This window comes from Zootoca vivipara, chromosome 5 (assembly GCF_965207765.1).
Source record: "Zootoca vivipara chromosome 5, rZooViv2.hap1.1, whole genome shotgun sequence".
NCBI lineage: Eukaryota > Metazoa > Chordata > Lepidosauria > Squamata > Lacertidae > Zootoca > Zootoca vivipara.
In genome coordinates, this window is record NC_142588.1 from 52,793,333 (window position 1) to 52,816,231 (window position 22,899).

At 41.9% G+C, this 22,899-nt stretch overlaps 2 protein-coding genes across 5 annotated transcripts in view; one reads left to right on the forward strand and one right to left on the reverse strand.

Moving 5' to 3' along the window:
• Positions 1–3,954: 3,954 nt before the first annotated feature.
• On the forward strand, positions 3,955–14,221 carry CALHM2 (calcium homeostasis modulator family member 2). 2 transcript variants are annotated; one of them, XM_035132638.3, is made up of 4 exons: positions 3,982–4,199; positions 8,432–8,618; positions 9,546–10,172; positions 12,231–14,221. In XM_035132638.3, the coding sequence occupies exons 3-4, from the start codon at positions 9,630–9,632 to the stop codon at positions 12,645–12,647; spliced, it is 960 nt and encodes a 319-aa protein (XP_034988529.3). In that variant the 5' UTR covers positions 3,982–4,199; positions 8,432–8,618; positions 9,546–9,629; the 3' UTR covers positions 12,648–14,221. The 2 variants fall into 2 exon arrangements, with proteins under 2 accessions (XP_034988527.3, XP_034988529.3); XM_035132636.3 differs by lacking the exon at positions 8,432–8,618 and having other exon boundaries at positions 3,955–4,199.
• Positions 14,222–15,424: 1,203 nt separating this feature from the next.
• PDCD11 (programmed cell death 11) overlaps positions 15,425–22,899 on the reverse strand; it is a 28,391-nt gene continuing 20,916 nt past the window's right edge. For all 3 annotated transcript variants that reach the window (XM_035132632.3, XM_035132630.3, XM_035132634.3), the window contains exons 25-36: positions 22,581–22,758; positions 22,287–22,343; positions 21,557–21,679; positions 21,117–21,239; positions 20,613–20,763; positions 20,316–20,432; positions 20,074–20,217; positions 19,315–19,565; positions 18,564–18,732; positions 17,997–18,150; positions 17,180–17,345; positions 15,425–15,957 (exon numbers count right to left, since the gene is read on the reverse strand). In XM_035132632.3, the coding sequence (XP_034988523.3) occupies positions 15,786–15,957; positions 17,180–17,345; positions 17,997–18,150; positions 18,564–18,732; positions 19,315–19,565; positions 20,074–20,217; positions 20,316–20,432; positions 20,613–20,763; positions 21,117–21,239; positions 21,557–21,679; positions 22,287–22,343; positions 22,581–22,758 (1,805 nt within the window). In that variant the 3' untranslated portion in view covers positions 15,425–15,785. The remainder of the gene's footprint in view (positions 15,958–17,179; positions 17,346–17,996; positions 18,151–18,563; positions 18,733–19,314; positions 19,566–20,073; positions 20,218–20,315; positions 20,433–20,612; positions 20,764–21,116; positions 21,240–21,556; positions 21,680–22,286; positions 22,344–22,580; positions 22,759–22,899) is intronic.

Here is a 22,899-nt window from a genome sequence, read left to right on the forward strand (position 1 = left end):
TCTGAAAACTGGTTAGTTCAGTTATAAAAGGAGCCACCGTGAGGGATTATATTTGAGTACATTTTGAAGGGTAAACAGGAACTCAAAACCGGGGCACAGTACAGCAGATGAACTAAATGAAGGATGGGGGACATGTGGCTCTCCAGATGTTGTTGGACTCCAATTCCCATCAGTCCCAGTGGGCGTGTCCAATGGTCAGGATGATGGCAATAGTCCAGCAATGTCTGAAGAGTCACAGGTTCCCCATCCCTAACAAAAACCATGTCCCATGTGGGAATTCTGCAGAAATTAAGATAAATGACAGCTGGAACTCAGCTGGCAGAGCACTTTGGTTCATAGCTTCCATAGCTTGTCACTGTCCTCCTAATCAGCTGCCCACCCTTTGAAATCATTTGGAGGAGGCAGTCTACAGGACTCTACCTAAAGATGCCATTAAATAAATTTTGCTAAATAAGCAGCCATTCCCAGAAATGTTTCCAGATGAGCATCGTCCTATGGGTCCTGCTATTCATTGTAAACACTGGACCACAGCCAAGGACACAAGAAGAGCTGAAACTCCAGAATAAGGACAGGAGCTGGGTGCAAAGCTGCAGTGAGTCTGCAGATGGCACTTGAGACAGAAATAAAGGTATGTCAGGGTTCAGAACCAGGCAAGCAGTCAGATCAGGGCTATAAGTACTAAGAACTGGAACCAAGACCTGATTCAGCAGAGGTTGTGGCCAGGTAAACAGTCCCCAAACACACATTGCAGGGAGTTGGACTATCAGGCACATCCAGCTCTCAAGAGACTGCAATCTACTCCCAGTATAAAAATTCTGAAAGTGATCTACCCATGAAGGGGGTGGGGAGCCAAAGTTGTTGGCCTGGGGGGGGGGCGAAGTCAAAGTTGTTGAGCTTTTCTTATGGAGGAAAAGCTAAGCTAGCATTTTTAGCTTTATTTTTAGCACACCTATTACAACAATGGCACAGCAGTAACAGCTACGGTACTTTTATTTTCTAACATGCCGACTACATAAGCATTTGACACAACGGAGGAAAAGAGTGACGACGGCAAGGGGCGGAGAATTTAACTCCACTGCAGGGTCAACCAGTTGGACATCCCTGAACTAGATGACTGCTTGAGTCCCAAATCTACAATTCTATGATTCTATACCACACATTTTTTTTAAAAAAATAGGTCTTTATTGTTTAAAACAAAAAATTACACAAAAACAATTATTTTCACAATTACAACACTCCATACTCACACTTGACAAATTCTTACATACCTTCACAACTAGCTCATACATACATACATACCTGCCTGATTTCCACACCCTTACAAATCATCACCTGAACAAACAAATAAACACACATTAATACTAAAAGATCAGATGTTCTATTATTTTCGTCTTCTCATTTTCTTCGCCAGATTCTGAACAGACTTCCAATTAGACTTGCTGGTTTGTAAATTATTTCCATTATACCACACATTTAATAATGATGATGATGCCCATCTGGCTGGGTTTCCCCAGCAACTCTGGGCAGCTCCCAACCGAATATTAAAAACACAATACAGCATTAAACATTAAACACTTCCCTAAACATCACGCATTCAATGTCACATTGAATCAACGCCACAATTAAAAACTTCCCTGAACAGGGCTGCCTTCAGATGTCTTTTAAAAGTAAGATAGTTGCTTATTGCCTTGACATCTGATGGGAGGGCATTCCATAGGGCAGGCACCTCTACAAAGAAGGCCCTCTGCCTGGTTCTCTGTAACCTCACTTCTCGCAGTGAGAGAACCGCCTGAAGGCCCTCGGTGCTAGACCTCAGTGTCCAGGCAGAACGATGGGGGTGGAGATGCTCCTTCAGGTATACAGGACCGAGGCCGTTTAGGGCTTTAAAGGTCAGTACCAACACTTTGAATTGGAATTATCATGGAGCACAAAGGCTGAGAACCATGTAGCCTGCCCAAGCAGTCAAACCTGGAAACACTTATAGTCCAGGCTAAATTGGGATGAACTATTTGGTTTCCTTGGGGCTTGAGTCATACTAGAGAGTGGAAGAATGACATTTCCTAACTCTTCTGCACTTCAGAACTCAGATGTGCATTGTAAGTGTATGTGACTTCCGAATATTTCTTACGCAGTTATGCCATTACAAAGTTCCCTCTATTTATAGAGCAGGGCTTCCTGCCTATGGCATAGTTGTGTACACCAGCTGAAATAATAGGCAATCCATTAAAATAAAATTCCAGAAGAGTAGCCATGTTAGTCTGTTGCCACAAGGAAGGCAAATAGTCCTTTCAGACAGGTGGTGGTTTCTGGCTAACCATCTGCTGTGGATGATACTCCTGTCCCCAATTAATAGAAAGGGCAGGGGACTAGCCTTACTCCCAATGGAAAACCTTTCTATTAGAAGTCTGCATTGTAAAAATAAATAAATATCAGAACTCTATGTAGAAACCCACGAAAGATACAGAATGAAGAATAGAAAGCAAGGGAGAAAAGGAGAGAAATGTATAGCTAGGTTGGAGATGGATATGTATTTTAAAATGTATGTTAGATCCTGATTTTCTTTTTAAAAGAAATGAACCCAAAGAGGCTTACATGAAACATTAAAATCTATCATTTATTTGGAATACTTAGAGTTTTATCCAATGTAGTGCCAAAAAACCTGTCCTGTCAGCACAAGGACTTCCTCCCCTCTCTTCCCTCTGTGTGTCCAAGTTTGTTTTGAGGCAGATTTGGGGGTGGTGCATGCAAAAGAGAGAGGAGGGAGGAGAATCCTGTTACAGGAGCATAAGAATAGTTACTGAGTGCTACTTTGGGTAGAAGTATTACAGCCCACTTTTTAGCCCTGAAAGGTGCTCAAGTAGCCTTACAAAAAATTCTCACAATAAAAATGATAACCGAATGTAGTATCAGAAACAGAAATGTCCCTGTGCTGACACATTATTCAGGTGGCATTTCCTGCCACCTGGCATTGGTCTTCCTTAGTGTCATCATTCAAGCCCAGGATGAAGGTAAGTCTTCCTTTGCTGGCTTTTGGCAGCTGCCAGACAGCGCCTCCCATTGAGATTCTCTCACACAAGTATACTACATCATTATTGTATCACCACTTTGCAGCAGCAGGAACTCATAAAACAAGACAACGGGACAAAAACAAACCAAACAGGGAAGCAGGAACAAAGAGGCAGGGTTTGTCTTGGTGGCTGAAGGCCCAAACTGATATGGGCCTCCGTGGAGAAGGCATTCCATGAAATTGTCCCCTCAGCTAAAAAAGGCCTGCTCCCTAGTAGATGCCTGCGGGCTTGAGAGTTAGCCGTTGGGGACTCAGCAAAAGGAGGTAATGACAGGCATGATCCAAAAGGGGTCCAGTGATGCTCATGTAATCAATGTCTTCAAAGCAAACAGCAACAACAACACACAAAAACCCCAGGCAGGAGTGTAGCACTTGCTTGTCTTTCTGACGTCACTCAGCATTATGGATTATTAGTCACCCTTTGCTTTAAAGACAGTGGAGTTTTATCTCACCGTAATTACTTACTTAGAGCAGTGTGAACTTTCCTAGGCAAAAGCTTATAAAATATGGTGAAGTAACCATAACAGCACCTATATCACCAACTGCACCATCTTGTAAAGGCAAACATCATTTGTTCTTGAGCAAGCATTATTTGGGGGGCCAGAGAAGAAACTGCAATGCCTATTTTCACAGCCCAGACAGCTGAAGGCAAAGGGGTTTTTTTTGTTTTCCGTTCTGTGAATGAGTCATCTTGATCTGGTTATGAAAAGTTTCATTTTTTCCAGTAATTTCCCTACCATTTTTTTCCAATCATTTCCCTACGCTTTTCTCCTTTCCTTAAAGGCACAGTGTTCTGCGTGACAGCAAGAGGATGAATCTGGCCAATTCTTTCTCCCTCCCTCCCTCTACAATCCCCACCCAGACGGAAGCCTCTCCCCTCCCTTTGCACATGAAAATTAAAAAAAGAAAAAAAAGAAGAAAAAACCACCCAGGCCCTTTGCAAGCAAAAGGAAGCTGCTGGATAGCAACACACTCACACTTTTTAACTATTTCTTCTGTCAGTGGCAATTTCTGCATCTGATCCCATTCGCTATCCTCATGTGCAGGGTAGCCAGATGTTCCTGGAACAGATTCAAAACCCACGTGGCCAGCTAAAAAGAGTCTTGAGAAACTGATACATCGAACTGCAGAAGTAAGTGACTTTTTTCTCTCTCTCATCGTTTCATTTTGATTTTGGGAAACCTGGAGCTTTCTGAAAACAAATACATGATGTCTCCCCAGCAATAAATATATCTACTTGTGATTATTATTATTTTTAATCAAACAATCCCAGCACTCCCTCTCCTATTATTAGCTCTGTTTTAAGCAAGAAAGAAGTTTGCTGGGCTGCCAGATGTCAGAGCTAGAGAAGTAGAAAAGATCAGTTTTGCCGCCTGTTTGCTTCTACTGTAAAAAGTTGTCAAACTATTTTTGTACAGCGGAAGCAAACTGGCAGCAAACCCAACTGGTTTACACCCAATAGCTTACACGCTATATAGTCCTCTGTTCTGCTATGTGAGCAGTTCTTTCGCATCTTCTATCAATATTTCAATTTCAAGTGGTGCTTTTATTTTGTTTCGATTTCAACAAGCCCTGCACAAGAACGTTAAAAGAATCTACAAATCTCTGGGTGGGGTAGTTGGTCTGTGTATGTACTGATGTGTGTGGCTGTTTCTAACATCCAGGCCTTGGTCTAAGGGTGCGGCTTTCAAGCACAAGGATGACATGTGAGATGCCAGCCGTATATATCTTTTGCATTTATGTTGCAAGTGACCTTACACTATAAAGTATAAGAGTGATAGATTCGATCAGCATTAACAGGAGGTTAATGGTGTTTTTATATTTTCCTGAAGATTATAATGGAGAGAGGGAAAGAGAAGGAATGGGAAAGCCTGTCTACTTCCCTACCCCAACCTGCCTCTTCCCAGATATATTAGAGATTTAAGGTGCCAAAATTGCTGCACAGAAGTCCAGTTCAGAGTATTCCAGTTCAGAGTGTGGATTCCGTCCTTCAGTCCGAAGAGTGCATGACTCAAGCACCGTATATGAGTAAATGGAAAGGAATTTCCTGGTTCTTCCTCTCACTTGTATAATCATTTTTAATTTCTGCTTTCATCTGTACTGCAAGTACCCAGGCTGAAGATGCATGAAGCATTTACATAAGAAAAGCCCTGCCCAAAGTTCAACATCCTGTTTTCACAGTGGCCAACCATAATCATATGGGAAGCCCACAAACATCCTTTAATTGATAAGACTTGCAAACTAATGTGTTAGTTGACTTGCATTGATGAGGCCCAATTAAAATCCATAGGAGAAAATTCTATTTAGCTGGGCAGCACCAGGTGCTGCAAGGATCACAAAGTGAGCTCCATAGAATTCAGCACAGCCTACCACCAGGTATGTGGTATAGGACTGCAATCTAAAAATGCCTACAATATTTTTAAAAATATAAGCTACAGCCACAGATTGGTTTTAGCTGTACTTAACCCACAGCGCGACCCAGGTGGTGCTGTGGGTTAAACCTCTGAGCCTAGGGCTTGCTGATCAGAAGGTTGGCGGTTCGAATCCCTGTGATGGGGTGAGCTCCCGTTGCTTGGTCCCAGCTCCTGCCAACCTAGCAGTTCGAAAGCACGTCAAAATGCAAGTAGATAAATAGGAACCACTACAGCAGGAAGGTAAACAGCGTTTCCATGTGCTGCTCTGGTTCGCCAGAAGCGGCTTTGTCATGCTGGCCACATGACCTGGAAGCTATACGCCGGCTCCCTCGGCCAATAATGCGAGATGAGCGTGCAACCCCAGAGTCAGTCACGACTGGACCTAATGGTCAGGGGTCCCTTTACCTTTACCTTTAATGCATGTTGGGAGACTGTCCGTGACTCGGAAGACCATACATCTACCACATCTTTCCTCCTCTGGTAGTTTGACTTAATGCTTATTCTCAATGCTGTTTTTCTAGTAAAAGAGGTGCCAGAACTCATCATGAACACCCCCTTGTTCTCCTTTAATGGCAATGGCACCCATGTGAGAGGTGCTGGAACTGAGTGCCAGTGAGTTCCAGCTGAAAAAAGCCCTGCTTATTATTATTATATGATGCAAAACACAAGCACAATCAAGCTATTTGGGAACAGGGAACATAATCCTAGGAAATGAAGCATGTATGTATTTGTGTGGTTTTTTGTTTTTTTGTTTTAAAAAACATATCAGAAAATACAGCACATTCAGTTAATTTTATCCCATGCTTCCCAAATAAGAGGACTGGTAAAAGAAACCCAAAGGGTACTGTTCTACCGTAAGGGCCATATCTTTTCAGGAAGCGTGGAGGTTATGTCAGAACAAAACATTATAACAGAGACTCCATGAATGCAACCAATACTTAGACAGGGTACAAACAAGTCCAAAAGGAACACAGAATAGTTAAAAATAGCAGTCAAGGAAGCTATAAAAGGCAAGAAAGCTTCCTTTAAAAAGTGGAAGTCTTGCCCTGGGGGGCGGGGGAAGCACACAGACAAGCTGTGTGTAAGTCAAACAAATAAAGAACTTGAGGACAATATTACACAAAAAAAAATATTTAAAAACTAGGAAGAAAGAAACTAGGATGACACTGGGGCTGTTAGATAACAGAAATGTGGCAAAATAATACTTAAGGAACAGAGGGAATTTATTTTAATAAAATTTAGCAGCCATGTCCTTTGTGGCTTTGTAACACACTAAAAATCAGTAAACAGATGAATGGATTGAGAGTTGTTACACTGGAGGGAAGTAAACTGCTGCATCCCCTAAGAATCTGTGTTGAAAAGTGATTTAACTATAAATGACATGAAGTTCAAGGCGAAGAGGGTAGTAACCTAATTTAGAAATGACTTCAAATTATTCATTTTTCAAAATGCTGCAATCCAGACCAGAGTGAGAACAACTCGGGGGTGAGGGACACCTTTGAATAAATGAGCAACAGAATGGCAGATATTATTCTATGTAAATACAAAGTGACACATATGGGAACAAAACAAATCCTACCATAGTATGAAGGAGAATCTAGAATTATCCATTTGGAGGACTGAAGGGATAACAGAGACTGTTACTTGTGGGGTAACTTTTTTTTGTTTATTTGTTGCTCCTGTCCCTAAGCTGCTTTTATGGGTGGTGAGGAAAGGAAGGAGGGATCAGGCTTCAGGCCTGCAGTGTTGGGGACTGAATTGGCTGTAACTGGCATGGAAAGAGAGATTGGGGTAGGGTTGCCATATTTCAAAGATCCAGGCACAAAAGTTGTTGATTTTTGGTTTGGTTTTTTTGGGGGGGGGGCAATGTTGTTGAGTTTTTTGAGATATTTTAAAGGAAATTCTACACTTACGATATGGGTTGCCATACATCTGTATTTTCCTGGAATTTCAAGCGATTTCTGCCTGGACACAGTTTCCGACATCCGAATCCCTGGTATGTCTGGGAAATTCCAGTCTTGTGGCAACTTTATATTGGGGTCCATAGGGAAAAAAATCATTACAGAAGCCAACTGGTAAAGGTACCCCTGACCGTTAGGTCCAGTTGCATACAACTCTGGGGTTGCGCGCTCATCTCGCTTTAGTGGCTGAGGGAGCCGCGTTTGTCCGCTTCCGCAGACAGTTTTTCTGGGTCATGTGGCCAGCACGACTAAGCCGCTTCTGGCGAACCAGAGCAGTGCACGAAAATGCCATTTACCTTCCCATCAGAGCAGTACCTATTTATCTACTTGCACTTGAGGTGACAGCCAAATCTTACCACAAGGCTGGTTATGGAATAGCATGCTCTGCTAAATCTCAGACAGAAGGCTAACTTAGGAGGGCCATGTCAGGCCTTGTAGCACACACAATTCTGTCCTCCTGACAGAAGGAACTGGCCAGGGGCCTTATGAGGCACAGCCAGGAAGCTGCTGCTGCATCCTCCATCTGCCACCTTGGGCAGATTAGGCCTCACTTTACCTAATGATAGGGCCAGCCCATAATTTAAGTAGCTCAGGTGGTAGGAAAGGTCTTTGTCCGAGACCCTGCTATTCCTAGGGTACCTCCAGACCGGCCCTATCTTGCAGGAGGGATTCAAGCACATGCTGGATTTAAAATTTTAGTATAATGTCCCAAATGTGCATTTAGTAAACCTATCACTAGGTGGTGCTTGGAGATAGATTATTCACATTGCTGAGTGCCCATAATTGCTAAGATATGCAGCTGTGTCACCTAAGGTAATGAATTGTTGCTCCCATTAATTCATTACTCCGTGTACCTCCCATTGATTCAAATTAGTCAGGCAATGACTATTTATTCCTCATCATTCCATCCATCTAGTGCCATTCATTTGGCCCAACCTGTTCATACTAATACAGTAAACTCATGTAAATATTCCTGTGTTCGTAACAAGTCTAGTGAATGGAAGTACAACAAAACTGAGGATTCATCTGCCTCAAGATCACACAGAAAATTTGGTAGCAAAGTAACACATGGACAGAACCTAAGATTAACAGCAGCACATTTTCTTTGCTGATAATGGTGTTTCTTCACTGAAAACTCAAACTACAGCAAGTCATTAAAGCCTCATAGAAGTGAAGGTAAGCCATTCTTGAGTGTTCTCTTGCAAGGTGATATAAAAGAACTCCCGCTACGGATTCAAAGGCAATGGAGTGTCAGATTGTTCACTAAAGTACATGACTGCCTAGTCCATTCTAATCTTCTAGAATTATTAATGGAAGCAGCTGGTACAGTGGTAGAGCGATCAGAAGAAGGTTGTCTCATTTATTATACATCCTTTATACTTCAGTAGCACCTTAAAGACCAACACGGCTACCTACCTGTAACTAGATCCTTTATACTTGACAGAGAAATAGGTAAACTTCAAGGAAGATTCAGTGCTTTGTGGAACTCTCTATTGATTTCAGACAAGTATCAACAGTGTTCCATTTTAGACACTTGCATAAGACCTTTCTGTTCATACTGATTTTTTAGACTGTTTATGGTATATTGTGCTTTTATGTTGTGCACTACTATGCTGTTTTTATGTTAAGCAGTATATACATTTGTGCCATAAATAAAATTACATTGAGTCTAATGAAATATGACTTCCCCAAGATTCTATAAAATATCACCTCCAAAATGAATAGTACTAGTACTGGACAGCACATTTTGTAATGAAACAACATAAATTCCTATGTTTTAATTAACACACATTTCTGTCCTAAAATACTAGCCATTTTTAGGATATTACATCTCAAAATATTGCTAGAAGTATAGATTCACTGCTCAAATAAGACAGTATTCTACCTACCAACCAGGTACATTTGGTATGTAATTTATAGTACTAGGTAAAGAAAATACCACAAGTATACCAAAATCCAGCAGACATTGCAAATAATATAGTGTGCATGGGAATGTTATTGTAGCTATTAAGTAGATAAGAGTATGTATTATTGTATATCTTGACCTTTAGCAACCATGATAATGCTTAGTTTCCAATGTTTAGTAACTATTCTGTTTTGCAGCCCATGGAAAGGTGAGAAGAACAAGACTCCTTGATGCTGCAGACAACTCCACATCAGAACACTGAAGTCTGAACTGAAAGCAAAATGGCTGCCTTCATTGCTGAAAACTTCCGCTTCCTTTCGCTTTTCTTCAAGAGCAAAGATGTGATGATTTTCAATGGCCTGGTGGCTCTGGGCACTGTTGGAAGCCAAGAACTTTTCTCTGTGGTTGCTTTCCATTGCCCATGCTCCCCAGCCAGGAACTACATCTATGGCCTGGCTGCCATCGGTGTACCAGCTCTGGCCCTGTTCGTCATTGGTGTCATCTGGAACCACCACACTTGGAACTTGGTAGCTGAGTGCCACAAACGAGGAACCAAGAACTTTTCAGCAGCAGCCAACTTCTTGATCTTTGGCTCTGTCATGGGACGGGCTGCCGTTGCTCCTGTCACATGGTCCGTTATCTCACTGCTTCGTGGAGAGCCTTATGTCTGTGCCTTGAGTGAATTCATAGAACCTACATCTCTGGATAATTTTCCACCTGGTTACGGAGCAGAAACCATGGCCAGGTTCCCTTGTAACGATGTGCCACAAAACATGACAAGATTTAAGGATGAAGTTATAAGGCGATTAAAATATGAGTCTCAGGTATTGCATTTTACTTACTTGTTCGTCTGAAGCAGAGGAGTGTTGTCTCCTGTTTGGAATAAGAATAATTAAGGGCTTAGAATGCATTTTTCTATTCCAAAATGTGTGCTTTTGGTATATTAGGATATGACACATACCTGATAAGCTGTAAATTCCTAAAACAGGTTCATTTTAGAGTCTTTATTAACTTCCCCTGCATCAACTAATACCATTAACTAATGGTAATTCCCTTGATTACCATTTTCCTTTTATTTTCTGCTAGTGAATTTGCTTTTTCTTTTACTCCATTATCATTGTACATAGTTACTGTTATTATTCATATCATGGTATTAACTTTGGGTTTTCAGGATATCATAGTATGATAGCATGCCCCTGGGCTTTCTTTAGATCTATGTGATTGTGCACCCATCTGCTGTTCTGGGCAAGGCTTAGCTGTTAGTTCAATTTATTCCGTGGCTGTCCCAGTGGGGGCTGATCTACAAACTCTTGCAACCCTTTGCATGGTTACTTGAGAAGCAGCTACACTCAATTTATAATAATAATAATAATAATAATAATAATAATAATAATAATAATAATAATAATAATTTATTTATACCCCGCCCGTCTGGCTGGGTTTTCCCAGCCACTCTGGGTGGCTTCCAACAGAAGTATTAAAATACAATAATTTATTAAACTTTAAAAGCTTCCCTAAACAGGGCTGCCTTCAGATGTCCTCTAAAAGTCTGGTAGTTGTTTTTCTCTTTGACATCTGGTGGGAGGGTGTTCCACAGGGCGGGTGACACTACCGAGAAGGCCCTCTGCCTGGTTCCCTGTAACTTGGCTTCTTGCAGCGAGGGAACCGCCAGAAGGCCCTCGGCACTGGACCTCAGTGTCCGGGCAGAACGATGGAGACGCTCCTTCAGGTATACTGGACCGAGGCAGTTTAGGGCTTTAAAGGTCAGCACCAACACTTTGAATTGTGCTTGGAAACGTACTGGGAGCCAATGTAGATCTTTCAAGACCAGTGTCATGTGGTCTCGGCGGCTGCTCCCAGTCACCAGTCTAGCTGCTGCATTCTGGATTAATTGTAGTTTCCGGGTCACCTTCAAAGGTAGCCCCACATAGAGCACATTGCAGTAGTCCAAGCGAGAGATAACTACAGCATGCACCACTCTGGCGAGACAGTCCGCGGGCAGGTAGGGTCTCAGCCTGTGTACCAAATAGTGCTGATAGACAGCTGCCCTGGATACAGAATTAACCTGCGCCTCCATGGACAGCTGAGAGTCCAAAATGACTCCCAGGCTGCGCACCTGGTCCTTCAGGGGCACAGTTACCCCATTCAGGACCAGGGAGTCCTCCACACCTGCCCGCCTCCTGTCCCCCACGAACAGTACTTCTGTCTTGTCAGGATTAAATCTCAATCTGTTAGCCGCCATCCAACCTCCAACAGCCTCCAGACACTCACACAGGACCTTCACCGCCTTCATTGGTTCTGATTTGAAAGAGAGGTAGAGCTGGGTATCATCCGCATACATTTAGTGAAGCTCACCGCACAGTAAGAAAACACTGGATTGCAACCTTAAATGGTCAACAATCTACTGTCCCTTCTCTTTTGCTTCATTTTCAGCCTCTGTCTGGCCAATGGAAACTAAATCCTCTTATATTTCAACATAGCACCCTCACACTCCTTGACATTCACAAAGGCCCCCTGCTGCTCCCTTGTTTTTGTTTTGGGGTATTTGTTTGGTTAGAAAGGATACCTGTTGTGAGGGGGGTTGTCTGATTTGGTAGGGGTGTGTATGTTATAGGTGCTTTGCTTGTTTTAGGGGATGTTGGGAAAGCATCACTTCATGAAATGTTTTTTTCGCTGCCCAGGACAGTTTGAGTCCCAAATGTGCCCCCATCCAGAAAGGTTGTGGGTCCCTGTTCCAAGATATAATTTCCAGTTTTACCAACTGGGGGAATTTTTCTATTTATATACAAATCAGTGCTTGGTAGCCAAGGATACCCTTTTGAACCCTACTTTCTTCTAAAGGGAATGCAAATTTTAATTGGTTTATTTGTCTTTCTCTCCAGCTGTTTGGGTGGATGCTCATTGGTGTGGTTGCAGTTCTTCTGTTCCTCACAAAGTGCCTCAAACACTGCTGCTCACCACTCAGCTACCGCCAGGAGGATTACTGGGATCTGTACCGATCCAGCGAGGCCAAACTCTTCCAGCGCACTGCTCAGATACACTCAAAGGTTGTGGCTGCAAACAACGTCAAAAACTTCTTTGGCTTTGTGTGTCTGGATAAGGAGGAGAAGGAGTTGGTGCAGGAATTTGCTGTGGAAACTCTTCATCCCAGGCCACAATGGGAAGCCATCACAGGGGTCTATATCTATCGGGAGAAGAATGGCTCCCCCCTCTATAGCCGTCTCCATAAATGGGCCAAAGGTATGACAGGAAACAGCTTAGGTCCTGACAGCCAGGAAATGGCCTTCCTAGCTACCTAGCAGATGCTGTGGACTTAAATACATTTCCCTGTTGGGAGTAAATCCCATTGAACTCAATAGGGTTTACTTCTGAGTACACATGCATAGAATGAACTGCACTAGAAGAGTTACCACCGCTCTTGGTACATCCATGCTGTAACCTACCTTCATTTTATCTGTTGACCTAAGCTCTCAGCAAAAGAGATGGCTAATGGATTTGATGCGAGTATTCATCCAAAAGACTACATTTCGAAACAGAAATTGAAGGAGCGGCAGAATTGTCTGGAACTATGGACTACTAAACTAAGACCACAGGACTGCGTGTCAAAGAGAATCATAAATCTAAAAGAAAACATTGCAGCTTATCTCTTGGATGGGGTCAGCTGGTCTGATACCCAGAGGCCTCTGACGTATTCCCATACAATGGAAAGAAGAGGAAATGAACTGGATGTTCTGCTTACTCAAAAATTGCTGATCATTTTCCTCCTCATTTTGGAGACAATATAATGCCATCATGCAGCTGTGCCTTAACTTACTTTTGTTTGACTTCCTCAAACAAAAGGGCTCAAACATAGGAACCTGTAGTCCTCCCAGAGGCTGAAGAACTCCAACTCACATCAACCCCACACAGAATGGCCAATGATCAAGGGATGAAGGATGCTGTAAGCTGGAAACATGAAGTAGGCAACAAATTTCTGATTGCTAGTACAGGAAATTATCAGTGGAGTCTCTCAGAAACCTACTTCCCTATCAAGATTCAGGGCTAGGGCCCATGGGATTGGCTGAATTCTGCTTTTGTGAGTGGCATCTGTCCTGTACTTCCTCCACAGGATTAAAAAAACCACCCCTAACTAACCTAGACTGGATTATTTTATTTAATGGACAAGACTCTGCAGTTTGCACTTTTATGATCCCGTTTCTCATTATGACTCTTGTACATGCCTTCCCATGTACTGGACTTCAGACGATAGCACAATTGTCTACCAGCAAAGAGCTACTATTGCTTTCCCCATTTATTACAATTATCTTCATATCCTTTTCCCAAAATGTTGCAAGGTTCATCTTAGTTTGGGGACCATCCTTTCTTAGTAAAAGTTTGTGGGTGAGAGTTGAAGATTATGGTAAAGGGTCCTGCTTCAAGGGTCTGTTATCCAAAGGGTGACTCCCCACATTATTAAATCAGGGATTTTATCTAATTACCTGAATTGCTGCTATACAGAAAAGCACTTCTATTTATTTCCAGGATGGCTAATAGGTGAGCTCCAGATATTGGACTTCAGTTCCAATCAGCTCTAGCCAGCATGGCAAATGGTCAGATTATGGGAGTTGCAGTCTAACAATATCTAGAAGCGCACAGGTTCCCTATCCATGACATATTCTACCTTTGGCAATTTATGAACATTTAGTATCCTCAGCAAAAACCATAATCAGAATTTGATTCCTGCTTGGAGTTTTAAGCCACACTAAGATGAAGAGAAGACCCGAAGAGCTCCCTTTTCCTGTCTGAGGGATCCTATAAGAAGTCCTGTATCATGTAATTTGATTTTGTGTTTTTTCACTCCACGGCTTTTTCTAAACGCTGCTTTAATTTCTCATGGCTTTTATGGTCTTCCTTATTCAAATATGGCACAGACACATGGACTGTATAAACAACATGATCCAAGGTATGTTTTGTTATTTTTCATGGTTAAGTCCAGTAAATGCTGCAACAGTCACCTTTCAAGTGACTTAACCATAGCTGTCAAGTTTTCCCTTTTCTCGCGAGGAAGCCTATTCAGCAAAAGGGGATTTCCCTTTAAAAAAGGGAGAACTTGACAGCTATGGTCTTAACACCCGCATCTTCTTGGACATTCAAGACATTCACAAGATTTATGTGAAATTGTAACATTAAACCAGTATGGTTCTGTGAAGAAATCTAACATTAGTCTCACATGTGTCTGTCACATACCAAAATCTATAGGCATTGCAACTCACTCACCCCATCTTACTATACCCCACTGCTGGCATGGATAAAAAGGGATGGGCTAGGCCTGCTTTTCCAGGTCAGTTCTGTGTAAATGATCAGAAGAGATCTTGTCCCTTGAATTAATCCGGTGATCTGATGATTTTACATCAGTTCTGTGTTGTTTGTAAAATATATTCTGCTTGTCCCAATTGTATTATTGCAAAGCTTTTTGATAAGGATCAAGTAGGCACAAAAGGGATGGAAGCAGTAACAATTGGGATGTAAAAGAGAAGGGACACAAGATGTACAGCTGCTAAACGTTAAGAGAATAGATGTGAGACATTACCCCTACATTATTCACTAGGAGGCTAGGACTTTTTCTGTTCACCAGTTAAATAAATTACATTCTTAGGATTCTGTGCAATGCAAATATAGGACAGAAAGCGTAGAAGAAAAATTAGAGTTTTGCCTTGGAAAGTGTTTCTATTTGGGTCATGGCTATATGACAAATCAGATATCAGAGGACCATTCTCACCTATTTTTACATCGTGTTTAGGTGTTAAGTATATGTGCCATTTTTAAATAAGGGCTGGAAAACAGCCCTGGCATAAATTCATAAAGTACGACATCAGTGAGTAACTCCAAATCTTGCATATTGGCATAGCCAAAAGTTCTCTCTTAAGTCAGATTTATGGTAGACTATGTATGTATGTATGTATGTATGTATGTATGTATGTATGTGAGAATGAATCTAATGAGACAAGCCAAAAAACACACCCTAGAATACTGGCAGAAGAAAGACACCAGAAATATTCCTTGCACCTTTGAAAATGAATAGAAGAAAAAGGAAGCGTTAAAAAACCCTAGTTCATTTAATGAGCAGAGCAACAGGAAAGCACAAAGTAGTGGGCGACTTTCTGCTATTTTTAAACTCCAAAACAAATTTAAATAAAGCTCCAACTATAATTCTCATATTCAAAAGTTTTTTGTAAGGTTCAATAGGTATAAACATTTACTGAAACTATGCTCTCACGCAGTTCTTGATAAACCATGCAGATTTGGTCCTGGCTAACCCAATCTGCTTTTGAGATCAGGCAATGGAGCAGGCAGGAACACTCTCCTCCATACAACTGTGGTCTGCTTCTCTTTCTCTGCTGCCTCTTGCACTGCAGAGGCAGCAAGTGAGAACAAAAAAAGCCTGACTGTTCTTGAAGTTAGCCCTCAGCAAGACTGCTCTTGGATTCCACATATTCCAGTGCTGCTGCCTTCACAGCCTGGACTGTTTCTGCTGTGCCATACTTCTTCTCGTATTCCAGATAGCGCTTAAAGAAAAACTTCATCTTCTTCGCTGCTAGGCTTAGATGTATTACACGTTCAAAAATATCCCTGCAAAGCAAAAACAAGGAAAACTTTTTTAAAAAATGCTATCAAACTGGTAACAAACAAGCAACAGAAAAATTATGGACCTGGGAGTTAGCTAATCCTGTGGGTACAAATCTTTCTTGTCCATCATAAGCACTTTAACATAAGTGATACCTAGAAGACAAGAAGTGACTACCACATGTGTTTCCAGAAAATTCAGACATTGTGTGCAATTTTAAGATCCCTAGCATTTATAAGGATCTGTTCACAGAGCTTCTGAAACTAGAGCAAGTTTCGCTTGTGTGTTTTCCTTCAGAGCTCAGTACACACATGCTTGGAGAGGTATACCATCCTCTTTGAGAAATCCTGCTCTGTCAAATGTCAAGCACATCTCAGTTGCTCTTTATAAGCATGGCAGGGAACTAAGAGCACGCTTGCAGCAGTCTGGGGAACAGTTCACATATAACAGAAAACTATGGTTTTCTGCTAAGAGAACAAGCTAAGGCTCATCCACATAGTGGAGATCTATGAATTCCCACTCAGCTAGGATGTTATGATGCAACAGATATCCTAGAACTGGCAAGAATTGGCCTGACTGTTCTTGAAGTTAGCCCTCAGCAAGACTGCTCTTTGCTTTGCTTCTTCTCTTGTTAAAAAGTAAGTACCGTGTTGTGGCCTTTTAAGGGCTGTTTTGCTACTGAAAAGGGAAATTTCTAGAAACTTGGAAAAGAGAGCAGAAATGTATAACCAGTCGTGCTTCAAGGACAGGCTCTCTGCAGTTCCCATATGGTGTTGCTCTGAAGCCACATACCCCACCCCACCCCAGTTTTCATACCAGCAAGTTCATTAAATTTCTGTGCTATGGAACAATACTTTTTTACCAGATTGCAGTTAAAATTTACATACAACAAATGCATTTTGTGCCTTTCCTGAAAACTGGGAATCATGGCCTATGAGTATGAAGGTTCCCATGCTAGACTCTCACCTTCTAGGCTGAGAGAAGGGAAAGTATTGAGAAAGAAAGCCAATGGGTTCCTCTAGTAAATAGCAGGCCTAATACAGGTCATTAATGCTTATCATCCAGTCACTTGCTGTGGCACCTTTCAGGGTTGCAATATTTGCTCACATGAAATCAAGCTTCCCAGCTTCCCTGAATTTAAGACCAATAAGCATCCCTTATGTTGTATTTACATCATTTCCTAGCGAGTTAAGAAGTACTAGCCCACTTTCCCATGCTAGTACTCACCGTACTTCCTTCTGGCTGCCATGTTTGATCATCATGTCTATGTACACCGACCAGATGTCCGTACGCTTCGGGTAGGTGCTCAGGGTATTCTCAAAAACGGTCTTGCCATATTCCAGATCACCAAACTGGAACTCCAGCTGTGCCAGCTTTGAAATCATATCCAGATCTGCAAAAGTGCAAAAGTGCATTTTAGAAGTGTTCTTCTGGCTAGTCGTCACTGCCTCTGCATAGGGTTCAAGGGTTCTGTAGTTATTTTGGCAATAATATTAGCAAGGAATTGGGGTTCCATGCTATCTAATTCCCAGGGTAGGCAACAAAGCTAAAATTATGGGGGGGGGAAACACCCTTATTTCAAAAATGTGTATTGTTCATTGTGTTGGCAATTTTTTTTATTGTTTGGGTTTGCTTCAGTGCATCAGGAGGGAAAGAAATGAAATTATGCAATCAATGCAAAAGGGTATCAATACATCACTAGTGCTGAAGACTGAAGAGTCAATCTAGGCTATGAAAATCCTGTCTGAATTTCTCAAGCCATTGGTAAAATTGCAGCATCCAGGAATCCTTTATAGTTACTTTGAAATCTCCCCAATCAGAACATGCTCTGCTCCCCCCAATCCCTAACTGATAAACTTTGAAAAGTTTTTTTAAAGGAAAGTACCAATAAAATTACTGAAAGAGAATTTGCTAACAATGGCTAAAGATATTTTTAGATTCACTGCATATGCTGCATTTCCTAGATATTACCTGTGTACTGCATAAATAGCCAACATGACGTTTAGATGCTAATCATAGGAAAGAAGAGCGAAGTGGTTCTTACGTTCTTTGACTGGCAGGCACTTCAGTGCACGTGGGAGGAGCCTATGAGCTGCCTCCACCGAGCCTCTTTTCAGGAGAAAAGTGGCGTACTTCACCCACACAGACTTTTCTTGACGAAATCGCTTCAGCATTGTGTTGTACAGATCATCAGCTTGCTGAAAATAAAAATTAGAGGAGAGAGGATCATTCAAACCATGGAAACACACTTTGAATCCTGTGTTTCTCCCTTGCCTTTGTATGCTATTCCAATATCTTCATTCACAACTGTATGCAATCTTGGAGTACAGAACTCAACTCATGGGTCCCAGGAGATATTTATGCAGCCAACAAGCTAGAGCAAGAGGCAATGTGGTGGTACTGCTTAGATGAAAAAGAGGCATGTAGGGAATCAGCCTGATGCTTGTCCAAAATGGAGGGAAAATCCACAGCATGATAGACGGAAGCGCAGGATCCAAGTGGATCAATCAAGGTGGCTCTTCCCAAGAACAGAATGAACAAGCAATTTCCCTGCCAGACTCAGTGAGCAGAAGTGATCTTTCTCTCAGCAACACTGTAAACCCAGCCTTACCTTATATTTCTCAGAGCCACTGTAGATGTCTGCCAGCTGCTGGAATACCTTCAGAGGCTCGTTGTACTGGATGGCTCTTTCGAAGACTTTCATTAGTGCTTCCTCGGTGCCATACATATTCTCCAGGTTCAGCAGTGCAACCCACACATTCAGCTTTTCTTGCTCCTCTCTGAAAGAAAAAAAGCACCACAAATAATCACCCTACCTCACATGGCTCAGTGCTAGCCTTTTGCTCAACAGTCTGACCCCAAGCCACCTGGAAGAGAAAGCAGGTGATCTGACTGGACAACATCTGTGAAGGAAGTGAAGGGGCAGGGGAGAGAAAGTAACAGAATTGTCCACTTTGTTCTGCAGGTACCCCTCCCATGAGATAAAGCCAAGCTAAGCACAGGTGGCGCTTTGGGTTAAACCACAGAGCCTAGGGCTTGCCAATCAGAAGGTCAGCGGTTCAAATCCCCGCGACGGGGTGAGCTCGCATTGCTCGGTCCCAGCTCCTGCTAACCTAGCAGTTCGAAAGAACGTCAAAGTGCAAGTAGATAAATAGGTACCGCTCCGGCGGGAAGGTAAATGGCGTTTCCGTGTGCTGCTCTGGTTTGCCAAGCTATGCTGGCCACATAACCCGGAAGCTGTACGCCGGCTCCCTCGAGTCGTTCGCAACTGGACCTAATGGTCTGTGGTCCCTTTACCTTTTTAAGCATACATAGGCAATAGCAGCTCATCAACTAAAAGATGATAAGGTGGAGCAGTTCACCTAAAGGAGATGGTTTTGAGTGCCCTTTCTGCCACAGCTCTTGCTTTCTCTATCTCCGTAGCCTGGAGGTGAAAAGCCATATACTGCAACCAGAGGATGGAGCTGTCAGGGTTGCCAAGGAGCAAACGGTCAAAGTCGTCAGCTGTCTGAGGTTGCCGGCTGGGATCCATCAGGGCAGCTTCAAGTTTGGAGAGTTCCTTCTCTGCCTTCTGCTTCTCGAGCTCTTTTTTCTTCTTTGTCTGCTTCTTGGTCTTAAACAGAAGGCCAAGACAGGAGAGGAAGGCAATTAGTTGAAAAGGACAGAGAGAGTTTTGCAAGTAGGGGCATGGCTCAAAATTCAGCTGCATATACAAAAACATTCTTTTCAGAGCAACACATTTAGAGAAAAGGAATTATATATGGATAGTCTCTATAGACTTAGGTATATATAAATAAGTGATCAATGAATCCCAGATGCAAGCCCAAAACACAAAAGGCCTTTTGCACAAATTAATTCCTGACATTAGCTAAGCTAATTTTAGAAAGCAAAGCACTGCCTTTGTACTTTCTAGGCCAGCAAGATAGTACTTCTCTTAAGAGGCCTATAATAAATAATAATAATAATAATAATAATATATTATTATTATTAATACCCCAGCCACTCTGGGCGGCTTCCAACAGAAAAATAAAACACAGTACTCTATTAAAGCCTAAGTAAACAGGATTGCATACCAAGCACTATGCAAAGCAAAATACTCTACCGTGAGTGAGATACTCTACCGTGGACTCTGTAACATTGTCTTCTTCTTCTTCTTCGCTGTCAGAGCTTTGCTCCCTCTGTTTCAACATGGTCGTATCTAGCACACTTAAGCCTTCCTCCCATGTAAAGCTGGCTGAAACCTGCAGCCTTGGAACTTTCTTTTCCTGCAGAAAACACAATCAAGAAAAAAGCATCTATTTAGAAACACACACAGCAAGCATCCCACACAAAGCATGAACAATGCTCCAGGCAGTCTTTCCACCTTAGATTCTGTTGCACACTTCTTCTCTTCTCTCTCCTCTTCTTCCCGATAGTAGACCTCAACACCACTATCATCATCTTCAGGGCAACGAGTTTTCTTCTTTCGTGCTTGAACCTCCTAAAAAAAGTTCAGGTAGAGCAGCTTAATTTTTTAAAAAACATTAACAAACATTTTTGTGTGTGCAGTTTGTTTGCATCGCTGGATAACTGTTCACAACAACAGTGGGGTTAAAAAAGAAAAAAAATCCTCCCCATCTCCATCTCTCAGGCTCAAAGCCCCTTTTTCCAGGATAGATACCTGCTCACTTTCAGAGTTTCCCCTTTTTCGCTTTCTCGGCGGTGTGTCCTTTTCACCAACTGGCAGTTCCAGGGACTCTGGGATAATGCTTGGCTTCCCAGTGTCTTCAGGAAGGAGAGACAACTCTGCAAGTTTCTTTTCTTTATTTATACTGCAGAATGAGTAAAAGAGAAGGGGCAGAAAGAAAGTCGCAGGAGAGATGAGGAACTGCTATAAACATTAACGCTATACAGTACTTTCTTAATAGTAACACAGGCTTTAACATTATTCAACTTGTTGAGCATCACACCAGCCCTCTATGGTAGTCATTATAATTTCCATTTCATAAGATAGTGAGCAGAGGAAAATATAGAAATGCTTTCTCAAAGCCACCTTGGTTAGCCCACAGATGTTGTGATATCTGAACTCTGGTCTCTGTTGTCCTGTGAACCATACTGTCCTCATGTATCTCCGCAAGATTTTCCACCCCAGATTCACCCCTCTATTAGGAAACATCACACCTACCTGAAAACCTTGGCAGTAAGGAACTGGCCGGCATGTATGTATTTTGCACACAATGAATGATCCGAAATGAAGAGAGGAGAGATAAATTGTGGTGGGATTTGACCCACGACTGAGTCAGACAACCTGCCAAGAAAAAAAAAAAAGATAGTGACATATAGTAACATGGGTTTATTTTGCTCCTGTTGCAGACCAGCTTTATTTCTTAAAAGAAAAATGTCTTTAAGTTATAAGTGAAATGGTGGACAAACTCCACCCCCAATTGATTAAAATTTATTCAGATTGTTCAGGGTTAGGTAAAGTTGATCTGAGATGGAACCATTGGCCATTCCTGACTTCTAAAACTATAGGCTCCAAACTGCTCTACAATTTATTTAGGCACCATTCCAACAAACATTCACAACATGGAATCCACTTTTTTATGGTCAGCAAGGGAAACTTACCCAAAGAAGATGCCCGATGGAGTGATGGATTTGACATAGCCTCTGACAAGCTGACCATTCTGAAGATCATCGAGGGATGTGATTTCAGGGTCTTCCACTTTACAATGGCCCTTGGGATTTATCCTATAACAAAAATGGAGAAGTAGTGAAATGCCCTATTTCTGGATAGGCCTCTTTATTAGAAAAGACACTTCTGGTGAGTGCAAAGCAGAAAATCCTGACAATATAGTAAAAAAAATCCCCATATCCATAGTACAGAAACCATTGCAACATATGCAAGGGCTTTGAAAATCTCCACTTTGTTAAAAAAGAAAAGCTCTAGCTGCCTTCGAAAAGCTTACAGTTTAGAAATCAATGAATGTAGTCAAAGTCCTAACGGGATTTCTTTACTTTGCCTGTTCTTAAGAACAGGACACAAAAAAGTCAAGAACAAACAAGAAACCACAGTATTCTAAAAAATTTCCAAAAACTCAAAAACAGCAAGCAACTTTAGCAAAGGAATCAAAGGACACATATTTATCTAGTTTGCAGAATCCATTCTAAATGCAACAAAATTTTATAGTTGCACTTTAGGCCCAAATGTTAGGTTCCCTCTTCCCATGTCCCAAATAGCAGGGCAGTTTATGCTAATTTTGAAAACCTGTGCAATAGGATACAGAGTATTTTCAAATATTAATTATTATTATTATTAAATCTTCTTCCCACCTAAATTTAGGGTGTAGATCGTTACCTGGATTGTCGAAGGGACACTTCCATTTTATTACCTTCACTGGAAAGGATATAGCACCTGTATGCAGAAAAAGAAAATATGGAACTTCTGCACGTTTTGAAAAGACCCTCTCCACAGAAAATATTGGGATTAAATTAGTTATGTGATAACTGTTCTTGGTCATGGGCTTCATGGGGGCATAAAGGATCCAAGATAATCAATGAAGCTCAGGACCAGAAAGGATTTGGGGTTAAATGACTATCAAATAAAATTCACCCCGTTGTCTACAGACATGATTTTGCATGAGACTCTTACCTGACAATTTTCCCAATGCTGAACATTTCTAGCGGCTGCTCAGCATATGAATCACTCAGGTGGAAAAGGCTGACTTTCCCCTTCCTTTCAAAGGGAAGCTGAACATTCAGGCCAACATGCGGAATCACCTTGCTCACATAGCCTAGTGTGATGGTTCCTTTCTCCAGAGTGTAAACTCCTGTTCAAGCGTGAGGTGGTTCAAACAGATCAAGTCAGATATTATAATACCACACCCCCCTATGGCCTACTTATACACTTAAAGGTTGTCGGGCTGGATCCTGAACCCCAAGTGCATCTACGGTCAATTCTCGCATACGGA

Coding starts and splice junctions, on each gene's coding strand:
- CALHM2 (XM_035132636.3), top strand. CDS start 9,630: ATGGCTGCCTTCATTGCTGAAAACTTCCGCTTCCTTTCGCTTTTCTTC. Junction 10,173..12,230: donor GATTAAAATATGAGTCTCAG/GTATTGCATTTT, acceptor CTTTCTCTCCAG/CTGTTTGGGTGGATGCTCAT.